The sequence below is a fragment of the Bombus huntii genome, chromosome 1, assembly GCF_024542735.1.
Source record: "Bombus huntii isolate Logan2020A chromosome 1, iyBomHunt1.1, whole genome shotgun sequence".
NCBI lineage: Eukaryota > Metazoa > Arthropoda > Insecta > Hymenoptera > Apidae > Bombus > Bombus huntii.
The window spans coordinates 25,685,108-25,710,427 of NC_066238.1; the positions used below are offsets into that span (position 1 = coordinate 25,685,108).

At 32.1% G+C, this 25,320-nt stretch overlaps 2 protein-coding genes across 12 annotated transcripts in view; both read right to left on the reverse strand.

Annotated features, from left to right (window-relative positions):
* LOC126866841 (dnaJ homolog subfamily C member 8) overlaps positions 1-14,292 on the reverse strand; it is a 131,870-nt gene extending 117,578 nt beyond the window's left edge. The window contains exon 1 of the mRNA XM_050620827.1: positions 14,275-14,292. Coding sequence (XP_050476784.1) covers positions 14,275-14,277 — 3 coding nt within the window. The 5' untranslated portion in view covers positions 14,278-14,292. The remainder of the gene's footprint in view (positions 1-14,274) is intronic.
* The window catches only part of LOC126866713 (uncharacterized), a 497,548-nt gene that overhangs the window by 48,767 nt on the left and 423,461 nt on the right, over positions 1-25,320 (reverse strand). For 5 of the 11 annotated variants that reach the window (XM_050620723.1, XM_050620696.1, XM_050620627.1 and 2 more), the window contains 4 exons: positions 23,493-23,674; positions 19,351-19,549; positions 16,855-16,961; positions 14,344-14,521 (listed from right to left, as the gene is read on the reverse strand). The exons of 1 other annotated variant lie outside the window; for it this stretch is intronic. In XM_050620723.1, coding sequence (XP_050476680.1) covers positions 14,396-14,521; positions 16,855-16,961; positions 19,351-19,549; positions 23,493-23,674 — 614 coding nt within the window. In that variant the 3' untranslated portion in view covers positions 14,344-14,395. Of the gene's footprint in view, positions 1-13,784; positions 14,200-14,343; positions 14,522-16,854; positions 16,962-19,350; positions 19,550-23,492; positions 23,675-25,320 lie in introns of those variants that run through there. 5 more of the 11 variants (XR_007690036.1, XR_007690035.1, XM_050620664.1 and 2 more) reach the window with 4 other exon arrangements.

Consider the following 25,320-nt stretch of genomic DNA (forward strand, 5'->3'; position numbering starts at 1 on the left):
ATAGTAGACTCTAGGTTACAATGTTGCGGGGTTATCCAAAATTCCAAAGGCTCCGGTGTTCTTTCATCTCCGACATATATTATATTTAACAGATCTTCCGTTCGATGTTTTAGGCGAAATTACTCATCCTAACTTAATCTAATCTGCCTTACTCATCTCTTATTCGCGTGCACTTTATCACGTCTCGTTATAACGGATCTCTGTAAATCGTTGTCTCGATGGAAAAATTAAAAAAAAAAAAAGATTAAAAAAAAATTTTCATTCTATATTTTCGACTTCTTTTTTCGCGTCATACAATCCGGTTGTGTTTGTTCGAGATTAATGATAATGAGCCCAGAGTCGAGGCGACAACCAGTCACCGAAGGGATGAACGCTTTGTCTAACAAAGGTATAGGCTAATAAAGTCTAATAACGGTATAGGGTAAATAGGCTCTCCTTAAAGAGAAAGTAAGAATTAAGAAGAAATAGTTGTAACGGCACTTGACAGAAGGTCTTTCAAACAAACAAATAGTCTTTGTTCTGACTACGGAAAGGTAGGGAAAATCTATTTTTCTCACAAACGACGCTTCCCACTAGCAACTTTCACTCAAGAGCGGCTAGCACCCTCCTCTAACCACCACAATGGAAATTGACCAATTAGCAGCAATGACAACTTCCCTCACTTTCCGAACGACGATTTTTCTCCACCAATCCGACGATTTCGTGCCCTTGGACACACCCCATCGTAGTTTTCCTTTTCAGGGTCACCGTGACGGAGGGACACTCTCTCTCGTACGCTCTCATCAACGAGTTAAGTGACGTCTTTGCGATCCGTGAATATTTCACGTCTTAACATATAGTCCAACTTAGACTGTCTAACTTAGCAGTTAGTTGTCAAATCGGTTGTGTCCATACTTGTGTTAATAAACTCTATCTTCATTGTAACACAACGATGGCTAGTTCCAGTGGAGATTCATCAAGCGCCCATAGCTCTAATCCCAACGCCAACCCGACATCAGAAGAGGGACCAGTGCCGGTTATAACATTGCAAGAGCATATGATTATGGTGCGCGATTTTATTCACACGCTGGCGTGGATACAGAGTGCGAAATCTATAAATCTAATGCTACCACATTTTGACCCCGAAATCGCGGGCGCTGATCCAGCCGCATGGTGCGCAGCTGCTAATCAGCTTATGAAGGACAACCCTCTACAAGACAGCGCGCCAATTTCTGCTTTAAAAAATGCTCTAAAAGGTTCTGCAGCGCATTGGTTTACGCAGATAGTGAATGGCGAAGAGCTTACCTGGCCGACGTTTATGGAACTTTTTACTACGCGTTTTGGTGGTAAAGAAACAGCAACCTCGGCGGTAATGAGTATATCCAGAGAAAAACCACAGAAGGACGAAAACATGGCAGCTTACATCGCTCCTCTCCGCTCCCACGTGCAGGCGAAGTGTGAAAATTTAACTAAAGAAGAAATACTTAACGCTATGATTCATTGTCAAGTGAGCGCACAAGATCAGCCCACTGAACGAATAGCACTTGAAAAGGATATCGAGACCGAGGACGAATTTCTAAATAATACATCAATTGGTCCCGAAGCCAAATGATACAGGCTACCTGACTCGCGGAATAAGTGCTTTTACTGTGAGAGAGTAAAGACCGAGAAATGGAAATGGAAATGGCGGCGTCTAGAAAGAAGCGAACCAGCTACATCGGTCAGGATGTTGTGCTTCAAGTGTCGTAGGGTAGATCATATCTCGCTTAATTGTCCGTTACTGGGGGAAAAAAACTATGATTCCAATAACGAACATCGAGCCGACACCTGAATGGTGGAGTTTCCTACTGGTAAATTAAGTCACCTGGGTGAGTCGTTCTCATTCCATTTCGATTCTGGAGCCGAATGCTCATTAATTAAAGAGTCTGTAGCCCCGAAATTTTCTGGCAAAAAAGCTACTAATATACTAGTAATGCGAGGAATAGGAAATACTTGTGTTGAAAGTACATCTCAGATATTGTCCACTGTATGTATTAACGGTTTTGAATTAGAGAAAACTTTTCATGTACTTCTTGATACCTACTTAAGATACGATATCATCATTGGTCGTGAAATTTTAAGTCAAGGTGTTGACGTAAATATTACGCGAAACAGCCTCGTTATTTATAAGTCAAAGACAATTAATGACTGTAGCAAAACCGCGGACGACGAGATCGATATTAACGAGGTCGACACAGATGTAATCGGTAATGATAAAGATCGATTAATTTCTATTCTCAAAAAATTGAAAGATTCGTCCATTGCGGGGTCCTCGCGTATTCGCATAAGTACGGGGGAGTTAGAAATAAGTTTAATAGATTCTAACATTACCGTCCAAAGAAACCCTTATAATCTTAGCGAGGAAGGGTGGAGAATTGTGCGTGAAAGGATAAACGAAATAATTGAAGCTAAAATTATAAGGCCTAGTAGTTCACCATTCGCGAGCCCTATGTTATTCGTGACGAAAGTGGACGGCTCAGATAGATTGTGTGTAGATTTTCGAGAACTAAATAGAAATACGGTCGCGGATCAGTACCATCTCCCTCTTGAAGCGGATCAGATCGCGAGGCTGCAGAAGGCGAGATACTTTATTACCCTAGATATGGCCGGAGGGTCTCACCAAATTCCCATTCATCCTAATTCGATGCAGTATACAGCGTTCGTTACGCTCGACGGACAATATGAGTACATGATGATGCCATTTGGATTGAAAAATGCATCGTCCGTTTTTCAGAGGGCCATCCTCAATGCCTTAGGCGACCTCGCTTATTCATACGTTGTTGTTTACTTTGATGAAGTCTTAATCATTGCCGACTCGATAGATCAAGCTTTAGAAAGATTGGACACCGTATTAAGTATCCTCGTAAAAGCCGGATTTTCTTTTAGTTTTTTTAAATGCTCTTTTCTAAAGACGTCGTTACACTATTGCGGATATGTAATTGGTAACGGAGAAGTTCGTCCCAGCCTGGGTAAAACACAAGCCTTGAGTTTTTTACCCGCGCCAACGACCGTCGCACAGCTGAAGCAGTTCATAGTTTTAGTCTCTTACTTTCAAGATTTCATCCCTAAATATAAACGGATAATGAAACCCCTGTATGACCTTATTTCGAATAATAAAAACATAACTTGGACGGAAAAGCATGAAAAAATATGGCAAAAAGTAATTTCCGTCCTGACTGGCGCGTCGGCGTTAATAACACTCGATCCCAAATACCCGATCGAACTACATACTGACGCTAGTTCGAAGGGATATGGGGCCATTTTGATGCACAAAGTTAAAGGTACAAATAGAGTGATAGAATATTGCAGTAAAAGAACTAGCCCTGAGGAATCTATGTATTCCTCGTATGAATTAGAGACGTTGGCGGTTGTAAACGCCGTCAAACATTTTCGGCACTATCTACGTGGACGACAATTTCTTGTCGTCACTGATTGTAGTTCCCTGAAGGAAAGCATTAGTAGAGTATATTTAATTGAAAAGGTTCACAGGTGGTGGGCTTACCTACAAACTTTTACCTTTGACATTATGTTTCGAGAAGGCAAAAAAATGGCCCACGTAGACTTCTTTTCGCGGAACCCCGTAGAATTGGATCATCGTAGGATAAAAAATGTTACAAAAAAACAAACCAATTTTACCGAAATCTCGGAAGGTTGGTAGCGGAATAAACCCTATCTTCCTTATACCACAGCGATAGTTAATTCCAGGATGGAGATTATTTGTTGATCACATGTTAATTGTTATGTTATATGTTATGTTTGTTAATAAATTGTTGTTCGTTAAACATCAAGAGTAGTTCCTTGAATACACTATCAATTTAAACACTATCACTATTCAGGTTATCATAGGTATCAAGTCCTGTAACCGTGATATATGACAAATAATCAATATTTATTTCCTATAAAAAGTCAAAAGTGCTGTATATGTTTTTTTGTATCTGATACCAATAATGCAGGAAGCATTCAGATTAAACAGATTATTAATTTCTAAATCATTGATGTAAGAATTGAATATAACCGCGTCAAAGGTGTCAAGCATCTGTAAGGTGCTGACAATGAAGTCCAGATCGGGTGTGACTGCCAACGCCCTGGCCGCACTGAATGCACTCGTTCCCGTTAGATTTTCCCGTAAAATTTTCACGGAGAAATATTAAAAAATACGGCAATGACAGCAATTATTCGGACGTGTCTCGGAAAAAAGTATAATTGCCGTGCCCCTCATAACTTGGTGCTGGATCATCTGAAATCAAAAAGTTAAAGTTCATTCGTTAGGTAACAGTTTCGCCCAAGTAACGCTAGGAGGGTTTTTCGAAATTTCAATTTTTCACTTTTTTGGAGCACTTTGAAGGGAAAATTAGCCGCAAATTTTCGCAAAATCGGCTAACTCAAAGTGTTCCAAAAAAGTGAAAAATTGAAATTTCGAAAAACCCTCCTAGCGTTACCTGGGCGAAACTGTTACCTACCTGATTTTTTTACTTCAGATGATCCAGCACCAAGTTATGAGCAATTCTACTTTTTTCCGAGACACGTCCGAATAATTGCTGCCATTGCCGTATTTTTTAATATTTCTCCGTGAAAATTTTATACAATATTCTTCGAATATCATACGTTAATGTACCATTGGTTTTAATAAAGAGATTTTAACTGTGTCGTCACAAATAATTCACAAAGACATGCCTTATTTTGTACGAATTAACCTTACCCTCCCGCCCCCCTCCCCCCTTAATTCTTTTGTCCTAAGCCTCTCCAGATTTTCGCCTTCATCTCGATCACGCTTTGTTTTTGGTATGATCCCCGAACCTCGCTTCTCCGTGGACCTTTCACCATTTGCTGACTCTTTGAGATTTGGTTGTCCAGCATTACACGCTCGATTTAGCCTGGCAACCAATACTGACCTTGCACCAGATATTGGTAGATTCATGTGCGCAAGCTTGTTTCTTAATTCTTCCAGCGTTAGATTTTCCTCACTTGAAAATTGTTCCCCTTTACAATTTGCCATCTTAGTCTTTTCAATAATGTCCTTTGAATACACACGATATTATTATCAACGGCTAACGATATTGTCTTTTATCCCACCGCTCACCGATAAAAAACAATAAAAAATTTTAGAATAATAGAATAATAGAAATAATAAAAGAATAATAGAAATAGAACAAAATGGATCATACAAAATATGGACAAAACAAAAAATGTTGTGCATCTATTATTTCTTTATAAAACGAAAGAAACTTCTGGGACAACCTAATAACAGAGAATGAAATTTCAGAAAATGGATTCAGAAAATCGAGTAAATAAGTCATTTAAAATTTTATAGTATTTTATTAACAAAGCTTAACAACCAATAAACAAGTGAAGTTTTATAGCGGTAACAAAGATGTATTACAGGGAAATTAAAATCGTACATTCGATATGTACTGTAGCATAAAATTCTGTTCAAATCAATGGACTAAGATCGTTTTTAAAACTACTTGTACACGTAACTACTCGCTATTTTCCACCAGGAAACACAGAACGCATAAATAGGAAGATGTAAACACTAGTACAACACTATAACATCTAGCATACATTACATTTTAACTAATCTAGCATGATGTCTATTAGTTAGTCGTGTACTAGTGAACACCAGTTCATACATAAAAGCATTTTCTTTAAATGTTATCTATAAGGGCCAGTCCGTTTAAGGAACGCTATTACAAACACACAATTTCCTTGTAACATTTTACTTGCTTATTAACATACGTCACATTCATCGGATATCTAGTTACATGAATTGCAAACTAATAGTTTTACTTACACACATCAACATTATGCGATTCGTCGGCTATTCTCGTTTTTTCTAACTCTACCTTTTTTCAAGAATCTTAACGTCCTTTACAGTATTAAAAGTTTTTTTTTTTTGGAAAAGTAATATATATATATATATTAATGTATATATTTAAATGTATATAAATATATATACATTTGTATTAAATGCCATTAATAACTATAATTTTTATTAATAAATATATATATATATACGTATATCAATATATTAGAAATAATATATCAAAATTTGACACGCAAAGATTTAATGCAAAATTGTGTTTAAATGAAAAGATTTTTGACTATTTTTTTATAATAGTTTGTATTCTGTACATTAAAGTTTAACAACGATTAGCAGCATTATAATTTGACGTTAAGATTCTGTTTTTTTTAACGAAGCGGTTATTAAAACATCAAAAACTTTAGTTCTCAACACGAAACAGTCAGGACATCGACGTTTTTCTTTAACGAGAAGTAGTATATATATAGTTTGCATTAAACGCATCATTTATGCATATATTGATAATGAACGTTGATTTCCTTAATTCTTTAAACATAATTTGTGTACAGTCAGATATTTCATGTTCATATATTATGATCAGACATAAAGAATTTTAATAGAAATAAAAGCCAGTGTTAAATAAGAACAGACGCGTGTGTGTATAAATTCATCAAGTACATGACATAATTTACAATTGATCAACGTGAGCATTGTACTCTAACTGTACTTCAATAAATTACCATACACATAATAATGGAACTGATAAAAATCTAAACGATATCATACATGATTATGGTATAGCTATACACTATGCATTCCTAAATAATTCCACTTTGCAATTCTACCGTAACGAACATACAAACATCACAACAGCTTATCTCCCTTTTTCATGTTACCACAAGTGATTATATGTATATTATAAATTCTACACGGACTAGCGATTAATGGTATCAATGATCGAAGTTCGAGAAACATTTGTGAATTGCTTGCGACGTTGAAACGTACGCGCTTAATAAACTTCACATATTGATCTGAAAATCTATATTTCGTTAACTATTGACTGCGAAGATTGCACGATATAAATCATAACAGACGACCTATGTGTATAATCTTATATGTATAATGTGTTCTCTCAGTCGATCTAGCCTGGTGATTGAGTTATTAATTTACGTGTAGACTGTTCATTAAATCGCACATTTTACAATGAAGTACACAATGCTGGCTGTACTAATAATACCTTGACATCTCTTGCTCTACGCTAGTATGTATTCTAATAGTGCGTAAAACGAATTATTTTGTTTAGGGCAACTTATCATAGTTATAATATAATTGTGAGTAAAAATACGAAAACCTATGATCACGTACTAATGATTATGAAATTATAAAATACTATATCTTCAAATTCTTTACGACTCCTTTTTGTTTTTTGAGATGGACTGTGACTCCACAATTTCGTTCAGAATACGAAAGTATTTAAAGACATTCACACAATCGGATCTAAAACGTGCGAAATAATTCAATTCGCGGCATCGTACATTATATCAGAAAATATCACGAAGATATTAGAATTCTTTTATAGGGACATACGATGATCGTTCAATATTGAACCTTCAGCAACGAATCGTTTGCTTGTAAACGTTTGCATCGTTTCACAACTTGTACGCTAAACGAATAGTCTCAGTGAAGGTCCTCCTCAAGATTTTCGCTAACTTCCTTATGAAGGTCCTGTCAAAATATATATATTTATATTTATTTTTTTTATCCGTAAAAATTTACGTCTATGTAACTTATCGATATGCACCCAGAAGCTTATCGTAATAAAGCGAATATGTATACATATTCTCTATCCACTTACAGAAATACATCGTTTAGATGCGTACATGAAACGTGTGTCATAGAGCGTACGATTACTGGTTATAGACATACAGATTGGTCGAATTTTCATTGATAGATTCCATAAACATACACTTATCAAGAACGCGAGATAAAGTTTCGAAAATTGAATTCTTACTCAAAGCCATAAATTTCATTTGCCATTCGATTATTGTACACTTATGTATATTGAATCAGTGGATAATGGTCCTTTGATATCGTAATTGATCTTCATGTACCTTATTGATCTTAAACTTGCCGATGTTATTTTTGGAATAAACTTAGTATTTTTACAATATGACATGTGCTGAACATTTTCAATCATTATGTGCCGATTTGTATAAAAACATGTACATACATAGATTGATGCAAATCTAGTTTCTTTTAGATCGTACAAATTTTATTACTTTACGGCCATATTGCTATTAGAGTAGGAGGGATAAAGATTAAAAAGGTGCTCCTTTGTATATTTATCGTGTTTTATACGTATAGAAATATCGTATCTTTAAAGGTTTAAAGACCTCTCTTAATAGCATTCCATGAGAAACCAAAGCACCATTGAATGTTATATATTTCTATAGGACATTAACACGGTTATTACGTCTACCATGTACACACTCTTAAACACATTAGGTAGATCTCTCGTATCAGACATCCGTATGTGTATGTTCATAATAATTATACTTATATCATTGATAGTTTTTTTCGCTGGAGTGAGTCCCGGTTTTCGCACACTTCAATAACTTATTTTCAATATCTTTTCCAATAAATAACGAATTTTACTAAATATCTTCATTACTGAAAATAGTTTTAATTACTGAAATTAAAATAGATTTTATTTTATATAGGGTAGTTGGTAACTGGTGGTGCAAACGGAAAGGGGGTGATTCTACGCGAAAAAAGAAGTCGAAAATATAGAATAACAATTTTTCGTTTGAGGCTTTGTTTTCGAGAAAATCGACTTTGAATTTTCGCTTGGTACGCGTGCACTTTATCACGTCTCGTTATAACGGATCTCACTGTAGATCGTTGTCTCGATGGAAAAATTAAAAAAAAGAAAAAAATAAAAAAAAAATTTTCATTCTATATTTTCGACTTCTTTTTTCGCTTAGAATCACTCCCCTTCCGCTTGTACTACCAGTTACCAACCACCCTGTATACAACAAATAATTTAATTTATATGCATTATGCATAGGTAAAAGTTTCTGTTTTATATAGTCATAAAAAATTTTTACGCACAATTAACGATCAGTCCAGCAAAATAAAACTACGTCAACATTATTACGTACAATACACTATATAAAAATTTTACAGTAACACTCGCAAATATATATGTATACGCCATTGCATAACGTCATATTCGCACTTACGCACACGTATAAACTTTCAAAATCTATTTGGCACTCTCCTAGTTTCATTAAAACAGCGAGCGCACTTGCTATATTCATCAATTCAAAGACATTGCATCGAGTATAGCTTTACTCCTTCGCTACATGTAGTTCCGCTTTATACTATACCTTAAGTTCTCCTTAATATTATGCGATCATTGGTCTAAGAAGGTATTTTGTTTTACATAAAAGATATGAATTATGTCGCGATTATATTATCTCAAGGTAATCGTAGATGCATCTGAATATACATAGAGTAATTATAAATATAATTTAACCAGTCAACGTTTCAGAAACAAAGTTTAATAATGAACTTGTATAGACTATGTAACGTGTACATTTCGTGGTGATTCTTCAGTTAACTTTGGTCTTTATATTAACGTCAAGAATATAATATAGTCAATTAACATTGCATAAATAATGTTCGCGATTTTTTCTAAATTTTGATCTTTAAGTATTCAGGTTCTTTTTTGATTTATAGCGCAAGTAAATATTTGATTATGTGCTAATGTATTTGCAAGAATAACTAAATAATTTAAAGAAAGGGTTAAGTATATATGCTAGATAACGAAATTAGGAAATATTAATGGAAAATAAATTGGAAATTATTAAGCTGCAGCGTAGTTTTTTGTGTCGAAATTTCTTCAAATATTGTACGTTTCTTTATACATATACATAGATCATAGAAGAAGACAAATATCTACGACAAAAGCGCTATTCTAGAAACTCAATAGCTACAGTATGTATGTATTCCTCTTTTACGTAGATTTGCTGAATGCAGACAAATAAATTTCAATCCGTCTTCTTTATAATTTTATACGATATAATCTTGCGCATGATTGATATTTGATATAATTTTTGAAATTTCCATTTCCAATATACCTTAATATTAATATTTGTATAAATTTCATTCGAAGCTTCTCAAGTTTGATTCATTGCAAAATTTCTTGTGCATTTCGGCGAAAAAAAAGTATATTACAATGCAAAATTATCATGAAATTTGTAAAAATTAAAGTACTGTTCGTGTAAGCTCATTATTTAGGGTCGCTTAAATTTTATTTTGTACGTGTTACTTTTGATATCAATAAACTGAAGGCGATCGGTGTGATAGAAAAGAACACCGTTCGAAAAATATTTTATTCCCTGCAAAATTTGATTCGCATAAGTATCGTAAGTTTCATTTTGTTTTCAGATATGAATCAATTTGAAGAGGAATGTGCATTACGAGATCATAAATTACCTTTTCGATATTAATCATCAAGTATGTCATTTGACCGCTTAATCATCATTTTAGTTTCTGTATATGCCTGTACCCAGCATTTCTCTGAACTGATCCGTTATTTTCTTTGTTTGTAACAGGCTTTTGATTGGGATATAAGAATCATTTTAAACATACAAGGGAAGGGATTATGGGTCACTAGGCATCGACATACATTGAAAAGGATCCACGTTTTGATAATAGATCGTCTTGTCGTCTCAATGTCTGTCGTGCATTACATATACGTGCATTTTGATTTCGAGCTGTCAGCCATTGGTTTTTTTCTTACACATTACTTACGTAGTAGATGATTCGTATTTTTGTTTCTTTTACGACTAGATTTTAACGATTTAAACGCTCAGTATAGATTTTTCCAAGGCTGTTATGTGTTCCACTTGAAATGTAAATCAATATCACAATAATGTGTATTAAAATAAATGTAATATCGTGATATAATGTGTTTACAAAGAGTGGACAATAGAGATGTTAATCAGACAGAAAAAGACGATTGTTGTTCAACCTGAACTATTCACGCCAAACGTACAGAAAACAGCGCAATCCACACTCTCTCGGCAACGCCACTCGCAACCTCTGTCTCCGCTCAGCTCGCACTCGGCTCCTCGACTCGCACTCTGCTTTTCGACTAACTCTCTGGTCGTTGCCGCATTCTGTTGTCTTTTTCCTAGGCCCACCGCACACGTGTTCTGCAGGCGCTCGTGGCCAGGGTCACGTAGGTCTTTTCCACGAAACTATGCACTTGAAAAGACCGATGACACATTGATGGGCCCGACGACGCCTCGGCTCTCGCGACATTGTTCATAGTTCGCCCGATATTTCTTAGGCCTTTCGTCCACGATACTACATAAATATTCCATTCCGAGAAGTACTTATTTTAAATATTATGCAAACTATGATTATTTATATATATGAAATATTGCAGATGTTCGTCGGAGAGTTTTGATAAATTTAAGTAATTGAAATTTTGATATCAAATTATGATATATTCCGCGAATTTTTCTCGTAAACGGACGTTTACAGAAATTCGTTTGATTATCTAGTTTATAATTTATACATTTAAATCGTAAGTCCGCCATAATTCATTATTAGATTTTTAAATATTAAGATAACGTAGTAAAACTTTTTATAGTTTATATATTCGTATTATATTAGTTTTTGCTATCATTTCATGCACCGTTGCTTATTCTAATAGCGTGATAGATGAATCGATTAATTATATTCCACAATCAATTTAAGCTTTCATAAGCTTTCATGAAGCAAGCGAATGAAAAATAAATAACGTCATAGAATTTATGGTATTTTATTAACTATGTACGCCGAAACTTCTCAGTTTTTCATGTCTATTCATTTTTTTCAATTTATTAAAATTTATTTTTTAATTAAAAATTGAAAAATTTGGTGGAAAGTTAATCTTTTCAGCCGAGTTAATTCATATAACGTTTGTGTCAAGTTATGTTAATACACGAACTCGAATATTTTTCATGAATTATAGCGAATACGATATTTTATTGATTTAACAGTTTTTATAAAAACTATAGTGCATCATATAATTATGTTAGTAGATAAACATATCTTGCTTACATACATACATATGTACTTCGCTACCAAAGGAATATAAGATGAATCGACGTTACGTAGAACAATGGATAATTTTATAATTCCTGAAGATGTAGAGGTTGACTAAAGTGAAATATTTTATTTCAATTTGTTGTAAAAGTACGCACGTGTGTCTGTTTATATCATGTAGGTGCTTTTATATTTATATTGTATATATGTAAATGTGATAATGATGAGATATGTTTATTACGTCAAATTTCTTAAAGAATACATCCTCTTCTTTCTACGTTATTATACAATAACGTAAATGTGTATGATCTATGGTTAGCACTGTTTCACCCAAGATATACAAAGCAGTCATTGCGTTTTAATTGAAGTCGAATGTGAATACAGCACATACATCGTGTAGTTTTTCAACTGATGATGAAAAGAAGTTCGTACAGGATATTATAAGTGAACTGCTTTCTGCACGAAGTAAAGATATTGATAGCAATTTTTCCACTTTCACTAGACGGAAAAATTATGTTTTTATATCAAGTATATGTTTCAAGATAAATAAATTTTAACTCTGTTAGGCATTTTTCTTTTAGGAGTTTAAGAAATATTTTATGTGTATAATGTTACATATCTAAACAATTGATAAATAAAGCATAGATACAACAAAATACAAGGGTATAGAATCATTTGTTTCATAAAATAGAAAAGATTATTCCTGCAGAATTTAAAATTTTACGAAAGTAAAAGACGAGAAGAAATTTGAGAACCATGATAGAAGTGAAAGACAAATCCTTCGTATTGAACTTTTAATGACTTATTCTTTTTCAAATGACTTCCAGTATGAGATTTAAAAAATCGCTATTTAAGTGTTGAATATGCACGAATAAAGCGAAATCAAGTTTGTTAATATCTATCGAGGATACAAAATTACTTGATAAATTAGTGCAAATTAATATCTCGCACTATGATATATCCTCCTATAGTACCGCTAATAATTTTATGGTTGGTACGATATTAAACTTCAATAAACTCTATAGAAAAAATTATAACATAAAATAATGGATACAATAAATTTTTCTCTGTGCAACATCACCATCAACATCATCCTGTGTTACATCGGTTGCGGTTACACCATCGCGTACGACAACGATTATTAATGAGTTAATGATGTTATACCTAAATATCTAGTTCCCACCGTAGTCGAAGCAAAATGTTTCTGTATTACGAAAAAGAGTGTCATCATTCGCAAAGCGATATTTGACGCAGAATAAATATATTCCTCTTACTAAATTGCTACCGTTTGTCCTGTTCGTAGGTAAAGAGAGGTCTCCTTTATTCAACAAACTCTTATTAAGTTGACAATGCTTAATGACGGCATCGAGTAGCAGAAAGCAGAGTGTTGCATTTTACACTTAATCACTTAAATCATTTTTTTATTTTGATAAGCACATGCACGCGCATACGATATAATTTGCATACAAAGATACACAACACTCGACAACATCTTATAAATCTAACATTTCTCAGGATTTTCTCCATTATGAAGTGCCTTAACAGAAATTTTACACCACGTTTACACAACGTTTACGTATGAAACGTACTGGTGTAATTTTTGTATTTTGTGTTTCAACGTGCAAGCGGCTATTCCGATCGTAATCAGAAACTAAGATGATCAATTTTATTTCTTCCCTATGTTGGAATTAGTTGTTCTTGTAGTACTTGGCGCTCCTGTCGAAATATATCTTTATTTCTTTCTATATTTTGATGAATTTTCACATTAAAGAATCCTTTTGATAATTATCTTATTTTTCAGATCGAAAAGACGAAATTTTAGAATCACAACAAGCAAATAATTTTACATAATTTCGTTTTTCATGAATTATCCTCTTCTCTCTTGAAATACTAATAAGTTATTTTATAATTCTAAAAATTCTTTATTCAATAAAAATGCAACAAAAATTAATTTCTGCATTTGTATTGTTATTTATTGTCGCCAAGTAGCAGATCTCTCGTGATACCATAAAATACCACGAAAAATACTATACTAAAAGCATCATTCCAACATACGGAGAATCTTCAAAGGAATGTTCGTTTAATTATATATTTTTTTATAAAATCTATCTTCTGTTCCTTTTCCCCTCACAACTCAATGTCATATTTCCTTACTTTGCATTCACGCATATTTTCTTCGGGCATTCAATTAACAAACATGATTCCAATTAGCGTACACACAAGGTGATGTATAGTTTCTTGTAAATATGTACCGGCTGAATATCATCAGACGAAACGTGCTATAAACACAGATATGTAGATCTTTATAGAGACCGTAAGTGTGAAATAAAACAGAATTTGCGGTAATTAGCCACCATGAATGGAGAAGTGAAAGTCTTGCTCAGGCTTGTTTCTGGTACACCCCCTTCACCAACGTTCACGCTAAGATCCTTTTTACAAGGTCATACGTGGCGAGCGGTGGAGGGGGTCTGGCCGCTATGCTTGGTCCACCTCGTGACAAACTTCCATATAGTCTGGATTATGCATTATATCCTTTATCATGTCCTTTAAGATCGGATAACGGGGAAAGATTGGATACACTTTTGAGCTATTGTATTCCTCCTGTGGGAGACAGAGCATTAGTATTATTAACATAAGGTAGGTCATGGTCTATGACAAAATAGTGAGTAATTGTAAATTGGTAAATGAAAAAATTAAAGAATTCATGACAAAAACAATTTCTGTACACGTTTATTTTTCTCCATGACAGCGAAAGATTGCTCTAGCATTTTTAATTTCTGTTCAATACAATTTAATTTTTTAAACAAAATATTCATAATTATACAGGGTGGTTGGTAACTGGTGGTACAAGCGGAAAGGGGGTGATTTTACGCGAAAAAAGAAGTCGAAAATATGGAATGAAAAACTTTTTTTAATTTTTTTTTTTTTTTTAATTCTTTCATCGAGACAACGATCAAACAGTGAGATCCGTTAAAACGTACCGCACGCGTACCGAGCGAAAATTCACAGTCGATTTTCTCGAAAACAAAGCCTCAAACGAAAAATTGTTATTCTATATTTTCGACTTCTTTTTTCGCGTAGAATCACCTCCTTTCCGCTTGTACCACCAGTTACCAACCACCCTGTATAATAATATGTACAATATACACAATTCCTGAGTGAGTGCATTTATAATCATATCGCAGAAAAACTATACCTATTTAATTATAACCATAAAGACCTCGTGACGAAGGTTTTTATAGAACTGGTTAATTTTCATTTGATAGTTAAAGTATAGATTATTTTTTATAACATTAATTCCACCCTGTTGTGAGTTTGCGTTATTATCTAAGAAGTAAACAAATTTTACAAGTATTGTTTTTATTATCAACCCTCTTAATTGTATTGGATCTGTCATTTGCTTGGTAAGGAAAAGTTCGATAATTTCAATTTGGAAAGAATTAATGAACATCGTGATTATATTTTTATATCTAGAATAACTATTAGATTATTATCAATGTTATCACATTGAATATTTTATTTTATATTATAAAGTGAAAAGGCAGATAAAGAGGCCCTTTACCACTATGTGATAACTAAATTTATATAAGAAATTTATATAAGAAACCTTTCATATGGTGCATAATATTATAATATTGTGGATGTTTATGCATTAGAATCAGTGTAAATATATTAAAAATTGAACAAGGATAGGTACATGAGGTTGCTAATGACCGTGGAAAGCAACATTAAAACGAGAAAAACAAAAAGTAGAGAAAAACAAAAGTCATGAGTTAGAGGTCAATTCAAATCATGTTGTTGTTTTGCCTCGGAGTATCAAGATCGTTAGAATATACGTAATATAAGAAGAAATAAACTCCGAGCAAAACAATGTCGCCGCTACGTGCAACCGTCGAACGAAGACGAATGTGAATTTTCGGACTCTCCCCCGAGCAGTATAAACAAGCGAACGCGATCGCAAGGAAATGAGTTACAGTCAGCTGTCGATCAGTTATCAACCAGTTATCAACGAATTATCCGCGATCTAATTAACGAGTCATGAGCGATCCTATTTTACGACTTATACACTGTCTTAGCGAATCGGTTAGTACGAGCGTCTTTGTGAATATTGTCTGTATACTAATCTATCATTTTAAATATATTCGACGGTTTCAGCAACGAGTAATCTCGTCCATTAAACCCCACCTCTACAGACGTTTAATTGTATTTGTAAATTATGATATACTTGGATATAAATATACAATTTTTTTATTCTAAAAAGTACGTTCCACATTTTTCTATTTTTCTAGAAGCTTTAGACTAATAAGATGTAGATTAGAATTTGTTTCAAGCAATACGTTACGGAACTGTCTGTCTAAGAAAAGCAACGCGAAAAAATCTTGATCAATCAGTGCCGGGAACTATTATTTCTTTACGAACTTTGTCAGGTTTGAAGTGAGCATTGTGGATAATGATAAATCTATGTGGGCAGCGCAGCGCTAAGTTATTCCTACTTTATTCACCTCGGTCGTACCACTTCTTCTTAAACGAAGTATCGGTATTGTGGGTACGTCATATAAAAATCTCTGACCGGCATTTTTGTATTTATAAGACAACGTGAAGAAACGTTTTTGACTTTGAACAATAGCTCCGTTGACGCAAATAAATTTTCATAATTTTACGAACAGTCATTTCTTTTCTCTGTTGAATAACTTCTTTTATAGTTACTCTGTTTGGATAATGAAGGACGAAGAAATAAAGTGGGATTTACGTATAAGATATGTATATATGTGTATTTGCATGCTAAAAACATAAGGAAGGTTCTCAAGCGAGCATGTTTTCGAACATGTTTTTCAGGAATTATTTACCAACTTATTCAGTTTCGATACATATAAAAGAAAGAAAAAAAGTCATGTGAAGCAAAGAATAATTTGGTTTACTTAGTTTATAAATACCTTTAAGTCTCGAATGAGATTTCTCAGTCCCGTGTACTTTTTCAATAATCTGTACAGGTCGTTAGTCATTTGAGTGTTCTCTGCTTCAATTTGAGCTGTTGTCATACCTATACATACAAATAAATATGATATATATGATATATATATATATATATATATATATATATATATATATATATATATATATATATATACATATATACAGAGGAATAAATCGATAGAGAACAAATGTAAAACCTATTACGTTCAATGAAAAACGTATATAACGTATATGCTATTTGATGCAATGCGTAATTGACTTAATCAGTAATTTATTTTAAAGTCATATCGGGCTTTATCTTTTTATGACACGTTTAATATTTTCTATAAGAAGTTGAACCTCAATGTTTTACACATTATATGACATTTCATTCCAGTTATATTTATTTTCTTTCTATTCGCTTTATTCTACAGAATCGACTATAAGATAGATAATTTTTAACACTAAAATTGTCTTAACAATTCATGTTAAATTAATTAACAATTAAAATGACCAATTTGCAATTTTTCATAGTAATTTTTGTAGTACTATATGTATGTATGTTTATGCATTCACAACTGGGGAACTCGTGTGATTTTTTGTAAAATATATAAATAAAAACTTGCATTTTCTTGAATTGTACATAAATTTTTACACACCTTCCATTTTGATCTCTTTGGTGCAAGTTTTGCATTGTAGACGTCGGTAATAGTAGCGTTAATGGCTTTGAAAAGTATGTCGTAATTAACCATAATTTGTAATAGATGTATTTATATTATATAGATAGTAAGAAAAAGCAATATATGTATAGTTACATACGTATAGATCTTAGGTAAGAACAGCGAAGAACTTAATTGTTTTAAAACTGTTATTCATCTATTATACTTTATTAAAATTTTATTTTAAAAACATATATTTAACAACAAAACTAAGTTAGTAAATTATTTTACTATTACCAAATGATCATGTTTGTCTTCAAATTGTAGTGTCAATTCTGATGAAATGGATGTTTGAAATGGTTTCAAGGGGGACACAATTTGACGTGATTAGTTTTTGTAAAAATATGCGTAGTGGACATATGTAGGTCAAGTTTGTTTTTTTAGATGAAATCATATATTTTTCATTACGTTAGCCGATCCAGCTCGTAATTTTGCGTAAAAAAAATAAATCTATCATAACATAGGACTATTAATTTAGCAGATAGTTTAATTTCAATTCGAATTCAATTCATAACTGGAATCACTGCAATAACTTCTCAGATATATTTTATTTATTTTTATTTTTATTTTCGTAATATTCTCTAATAATCGCTACAACTTATTTTCGTGACATTTTTATTGAACTATGTTATGATATATTCAACGATATCATTGAAATCATATACATTCCGTAATTCTTTCGTGATCAGTTATCTCTTTAAAATATTTATAAATCTTTCATATAAGCATTTCGTATGATATTATATATAGATAGTAACATTATAATATAATATTATAAATTAACAATATTATTTTTATTATTAACACGTTGACCGCCACGACACCCGTATTCGGGTGTCGCTTATTTGACTACTTGCGAAGGATCGCCGTAGATATTTGAAAAGATATTCCATAATAATAAATGGTTCATTAATAATTAATTGTAATAATAGTTGAATTGTTATAAAATAAAAATACGAAAATGGTTTATTAAAAAAATTATTTAGAATGTAAAACTTTAAAGCATTCTATACACAGCTGAGGTTGGTCGGGACAATTTGGACAATAAGTTATTGTTTTCTTCAAATTCTTTTGTGCCTTTGTTCGATCCATTCGACGTCTTTTATTTGCATAACATAATTTGCATGCGCGTCTAATGCTTCTTCCGGAGTCATTCTTCCGAAAGGCGATATTATGCTGACTCCGTCGAAGACAAGGATATTTTGTATTTTCAGACAACCCTAATAATTTTGCAACTAATAATTGTCTAAATATTCTAATATTTATATTTTTTCTTGTTGCAATTTTGTAAACCGTCGAAGCGTTTACAACAGAAATTCCCAGAAAGAATCGAATGCCAAGTTTTCTGTACCATTTGATTCCTTTTCTAATTGTGGTGGCATAAGAAACCATTTGGTCGGAATAATCTATACCACACTTTCCTTCGTTATATTCAACAACAGCTAGTGGTTTGAATGTTGCGAACAAATGAAACGAAAGATCATTCTTGAGACTACCACTTGAGCAATTCGCATTATTAAAATATCGATGGGAGCACCTAGCAGGGAACGCAGGGATCGCTGGTACCGACGGAGATTTCTTTGAAAACACGCGTGGCAGTCAACGTGTTAAAATAGATACATTCTCGAAAAGCAAACATATGTATGTTTAGCAATTGTTCTCTAATCTATTGATTTTCAACTTTATATTTAAACACCTTATACATTGGAACAATCCATATTTGGAAAAGTGATCTTCTGTAATAGAATTTCAACTCACTTTCGAGTCTTTCAATGCGTTCTCTTTTGGTATCAGCTTCCTCGGCCAGACGGGCCGAAGTTTTCACACCCTCCCCGCTTTTGTGGGTCTTTTCCATAATGGAACATGCGCGTAGAACAAAGGCAGGCACTGTTTCCTGTTTTTCCTGTTTAGGTATATCCACCAGTGTCCAGTATTGAGTCTCCAACTTGATGACGTCCTAGAAAGATAAAGTCATAGATGCCCTTGTATATTTACAAATATAGATCATTTGACATATTTTTGCGCCAACTTGTTTACTGTGACATTTAAGCATTAACTAGTTAGATAGAAACATATTAGATTTTTTATTTTAAATAAATATTTTAATATCTTAATCTGAATTAACTCCACTAATTTCATTATTACGATATTTAGTAATTAATTAGTAAAATAAAAACATATTGAATTTTCTGTTTTTGAAAAATATTATATCTTGGTTTAAAAACATTTTAATATTTTAAACTCAGTCAAAACTATTTATACATTAATACAAATATTTCTACATCAACCTCTTTATTTTGACGTTTAAAGATTAATTAACCATATATAAATGTATTGCAGAAATTTTGTTTTTGAAGCATATTATACCTTAAATTTAAAAAAATGTTCCAATATTTTCAGTTTGGTGGATCTCCTACTCAACATTTTTTAATAAGAAACTTTTCCATAAAATTAAAAGTTAGTAACCAAAAAATAATTTCAATTCGATGGATTTTACTTACATAAATAGAAATATATATAATATAAAATACATAATCGACAAGAGAAGCCGGGAAGTCTTTGTAAAAGATTGTAAAGAGCAAATAAAATAAGTATGGAACACGTCCAAAAAATATCTAGAAACAAAAAGGATAGGACGAACTAAAGATTCTTAAAGAGGAAAGGGTGAGGGTGATAAAGGAAAAGAAGGAGGAAAAACAAGAAAAAGTGGAAAGAGGATGGAAAAGCAAATTCATGAGCGATTCCTGGGGGACGAAAGAAAGAAAGAAAAGGGAGAAGCAAAGGAATGAGAAACGGGTAAGGGAAACACAGGAGGATAAAGAAAGAAAAGTGGTAGGAAATGAAGAAACACTAAACAAAGACATAGAAGAGGAAGAAGCACGGAAATCTCTGAAATTGACGAAAAAGAATAAAGCAGCAGAACAAGATGAACTTAAAGTTGAATTTTTAGGAAACCTACTCAACAAATGGATGCCAAAATTGAGAGGACTTCTTAATGAAATAGCTAGCGAAAAACTGAGGAGAGATAAGGATTTTTCCAATAATATACATATCAAGTAAGGGACGAGGAAGTAGCTTCCAATTACAGAGGAGTCATCCTCCCGATCGTTGAATATGAGTTAATGACGATTTTAAGTTATCAACAAAGATTTTGGGAGGGAGAATCGGAAGATGACAAGATACTAAAGGAAAGTCAGGCAATCTTTTGATAAAAGAGAAGTATGCTAGATCATACATTTGTCTTAAATGGCCTAATCGATAACAAATTTAAAAAAAAGGCAGAAAACTATATATTGCATTTAAAGATTTTAAGGTCTTCGATTTATCTGAGATAGGGAACTGATATTCAAAATGAATGGAAGTAATCAATAGGTATAAATACTTGGGGCATTGGTTATCAACGGGTAACACGTTGCATTTAAGCATTTAAGGATCACCGTATCGCAGCGAAAGTCTGAAAAACCGCGAATACAGTAGGGAGCTTGGCGAGAAGAACAGAAATTGGAGGCTTGAAAAGAAAGTTGTACTTAATAGATACACCAGTACAGGATTCATGTAAGGAGTGGAAGTACGCAGTTGGAAGAGAAGGAAGAAGAGGAAATAGAAAGGGCACAGAGAAGATGCCTGAAAATAATTCCAGGATCAAATACCAACATTCCAGAATACATATGGAGAATGGAGTCTGACGTTAGGAGAATTAAGGTATAAGTATGTAAAAGGGCAGCGAGTTATATCCTCGAGATATTACAGATAGGAGCAGGCAGATGAGCCACAATTCATCAAATTGCAGACCTCCGCAGAATTGAAAATGAAGCGCCATCAGTATAGAAAAGAGAAGTAATTGATGTAATGGAAGAAGTAGAAACTGAAACAACATAGGAGATGACAAGAAAGCAGGAAAGATTTGAAGAAGAAAAAAGAGAGCTTAAAAGAGGGTTAAAAATAAAGGAACAGGGAAGGATGATTGGAGCAAACCTGACGAGTCAAGCTATTGTGATTGGTGCAAGATAGGAATGGAAATTGAAGAATATCTGGAGGACAAAATGGTGGAAGAGAAACATAAGGAGCGGTAGCCGAGAATAAAATGTGACAATGTGGAAAGAGCAGGGAAAAAGGCGTTTAGGGAAAAAAAATGTAAGGTATACAGAGAATATGGAGCACATACACAGTTGCTTGGGAATCTTAAAGAATTTCTATTAAACTACATAATACTTCTAATAGATAGATAGTACAAAATGCATAATGTCGTATTGAAAAACAAAGTTTCTTGAAAAAATAATCTTTTCTTGAAAATTTATCTACTAAATTCAAGAATTTTGGTTTAATTAAAGAAACATAATATAACTTACATTTACATAGTTTTAATAAAATATCAAAAAATATCATTTGTTTATCTACTGCAAATTGTACTTTTGTTGACATATTGATAGAAAGGAATATTTCTTTGGAAAGTGTAGATAAACACTTTCATTATTATAGTATTGCGTAAATTCTGAGAAAAGAAATACAAGGAAAAGAGTTCAGAATGAATTAGTGTCCAAAGTAATTGGCTGTTACAGAATATCCCGTCGTTTCATCTACGTATATTGACACGTTGCATGAAACGAATAAAAGCAAAGAAAACCATAGCTTCTATTCGGTTCGGAAAGGTTCGGAAAAGTTCGGAAAGAAAGCTATATATATATGTATTGATTCAGACCAACTATTTTATTAGGATTCTTTCCTAATTTCAAACATAGAAATCCTTCGAATGATTCATGTCTTTTTTATCTATAAGAATATTTGTTAAAAGATTTATCGTTTCAAGTATTAGTTAGTTATCTAAATTCAGTAATATTTACTTATTTATAATACTTACTTATAAATTATACTTATCTATAATAAGTATTAACTTATTATAAATAATCAGCCATGTCACTGCGCCACGCCAGAAAAATTACTGAAAATTCTCAACACGAGAATTGATTGTAATTTTAATAAATAAAATAAATAAAAAAAAGTATTATTTGTATTTAAAAATTATTTATCGATGATGTTTTGATGATATTGTCTGTATATACATTTGTAATTGTAGGTATCAAATTATTAGGGCCGAAAGTGAATTTACATAATTAGTTGTTTAATAATTAGTACTGATGACGAATTGATTTTTAAAATATTAATTTTATTGTTGGAAATTGAACCTGAAGTTTGTATCTACGATCTTAAGCAAAGTGAACTTTACACCTTTCAACTCACTTAACATATACCAGTGTTATTAGCATTCGATTGTAACGTCACTAGACAAAAAGATGTACGGAAGAGAATACGGTCAGTGGATTTCACTGGACAATTGTAGACAAAGATGTGCAACTGTGTTAGGAACGAAATTGCTTTTTGTTCGCTATATTTTCACGTACCTATATTCGTATACTATTCATATTAACGGAACCACGAAAATAATTTATTATCTCTCATAAATGTCTGGATGGCATTCGTGGTATGTACCTGTTATGAAACTAAAGATAATCCTATTAAAATGTAATGCAATCTAGATTACTAGACTTTAATAATACACTGGAAAAGTTTACTTACATTTTCTTTCATAGAAATCCTGTTTAGTCTAGTATTAATGAATAAAATCAATATTATCTAATATATGCCATTTAATAAAATTAATATTTTTTATTTAAATATTAACACTACAACGATTCACTTCATGTCAAAAATTGATAAAATATGGTTTTTATAATATAAATGAATATAGAAGTATCGTTAATGTTAATTATACTGATATTTGAAATCTATTAAGTAATGTTTCACGTTGAAGAGTATGTTATAAATTACGTAGAATTCATGAATACGTTAGATAACTTTGAATACTAATTTATTAATCTTTAAGAATACAATATTATAATTACCTTAATCATTAGTTTTAACAGGTTGTAACGTTGAAATACGTTACGAACTTGCTTGCTATCAGTATATTTGCACATGAGTTCAACAAGGGCACGTTTAGCGATCTCGTAGCTTCCGTCGAGGCGTATCCTTACGATTCTTAATCTTTCGTTTGTTTCAATCACCTCTTCTTTAGTTTGTCCACCTACATTAACAAATATAACAGAATATTTTTGTACATTACGTACATTCTATATATTCTTAAATCTTCAAGTTTCCTATAAATGCATAAACATCCACAGTTTACTAATAAGTAAGTATAAGTACCAGAAGTAATTCTACCAGTGTGAATGAGGTTCCTTAATTTTAAAATGTTTTAGTAGGCTAGTTTAATTTAACATAATTTTGCAGATATTTTTTAATGTATTCTTATTATGTAAAATATAGGATGCAAAATAAGATCAGGTTCTAAAAATTATATAACCTAATCCAAACTACTGAGTATTTCTTATAAATCGATTATGAATGTTTATGCAAATTCATATTCTTATAAATATAATTAAATAAGTGGAGTCTAACTAGAAATCTGTATCGTTTATTAGATATTATTACGGTATTGTATTTCAAATATCTTTCCATATATAAACACTCGCAGTCTATTTATCACTTATGATTCAATGACACCTTTTTTGAGGTTATACATTCCAATATATGCATGTTTTATCGAAGGAATAAGCAAGACATTAAGCCTTGCACTTTTTGAACTGTTGTCAAATATTCTTTTTCATTAATTATTAATAATAAAAACATCTTACTCTGATTTTTTGAGAAGCCATAATCATCATCAGAACTACAATCAGCATTCTTAAGAACAATATTTATCATTTTGTGAGTTAATAATTTGCCCAAGTGCTATTTTAAATTTGGAAATTAATAATATTCTATAATTTTGTAATGAATAATAATTCTAAAAGTGATGATTAAACAAATATGAATATATGTTTCATTTTCGCTAAATATGACTAGTTTACAAAAGTGTAAACTATTAATTTTAATATTTATTAAACAATGTATGTATGACATACATATATCTATGAGGACATACATACAATAAATAAAGCTTAAATATACAATAACACTAGTACTAGTTTAATTAAATTTCATTGATATTTACTTCCACACCTGTCCATTTATTTTTGGCCATGACTCTATATATTTGATTAATTAAAAATGTAGTAAGGGGAAATCTTATAACCTTTACTATTTCTAATTAACAATATTTTTTTATCATATATACAATTTTTCAATTATTACTATTCATAATTTCACCTTCATACACATTAGATCTTTTGACAAAAATCTATACGTTTAATGAATTACAAATGTAGTAAAGGAGATCTAAACAAATTTTACTATTTTTAATTAACAATATCTTATTGGTATACATAGATATATCTGATTTTGTTTTCTTAGAAAATATTATTCTATCACATACGTATTCTAGAAAAGTAAACAAATCGTAGGTTTGACTTTAATGAAGTTGTTCCGTAAAAAACAATATAAATAGCACTTCCGACGCGTCGTTATACCAACTGTGGACGTAAAAGTTTCTACTTTAATTCATTCTATTCATGATCTAATAACCGACCATTTGGCACATGGCCAATACCTTATATCTAGCAGTTGGTATGAACATCTTTATCTCAATTCTCCGGCATTACTATACCGCAAACAAGTACAAGTTTTAAGAAATCGACATTTAAGATCGTGTAACTTTCCCTCGGAGTTTAAATTGTCTGGATATTAAAATTATTTGTTACTGCTGGAAGGTTACTTATTTTTGGAAAATGT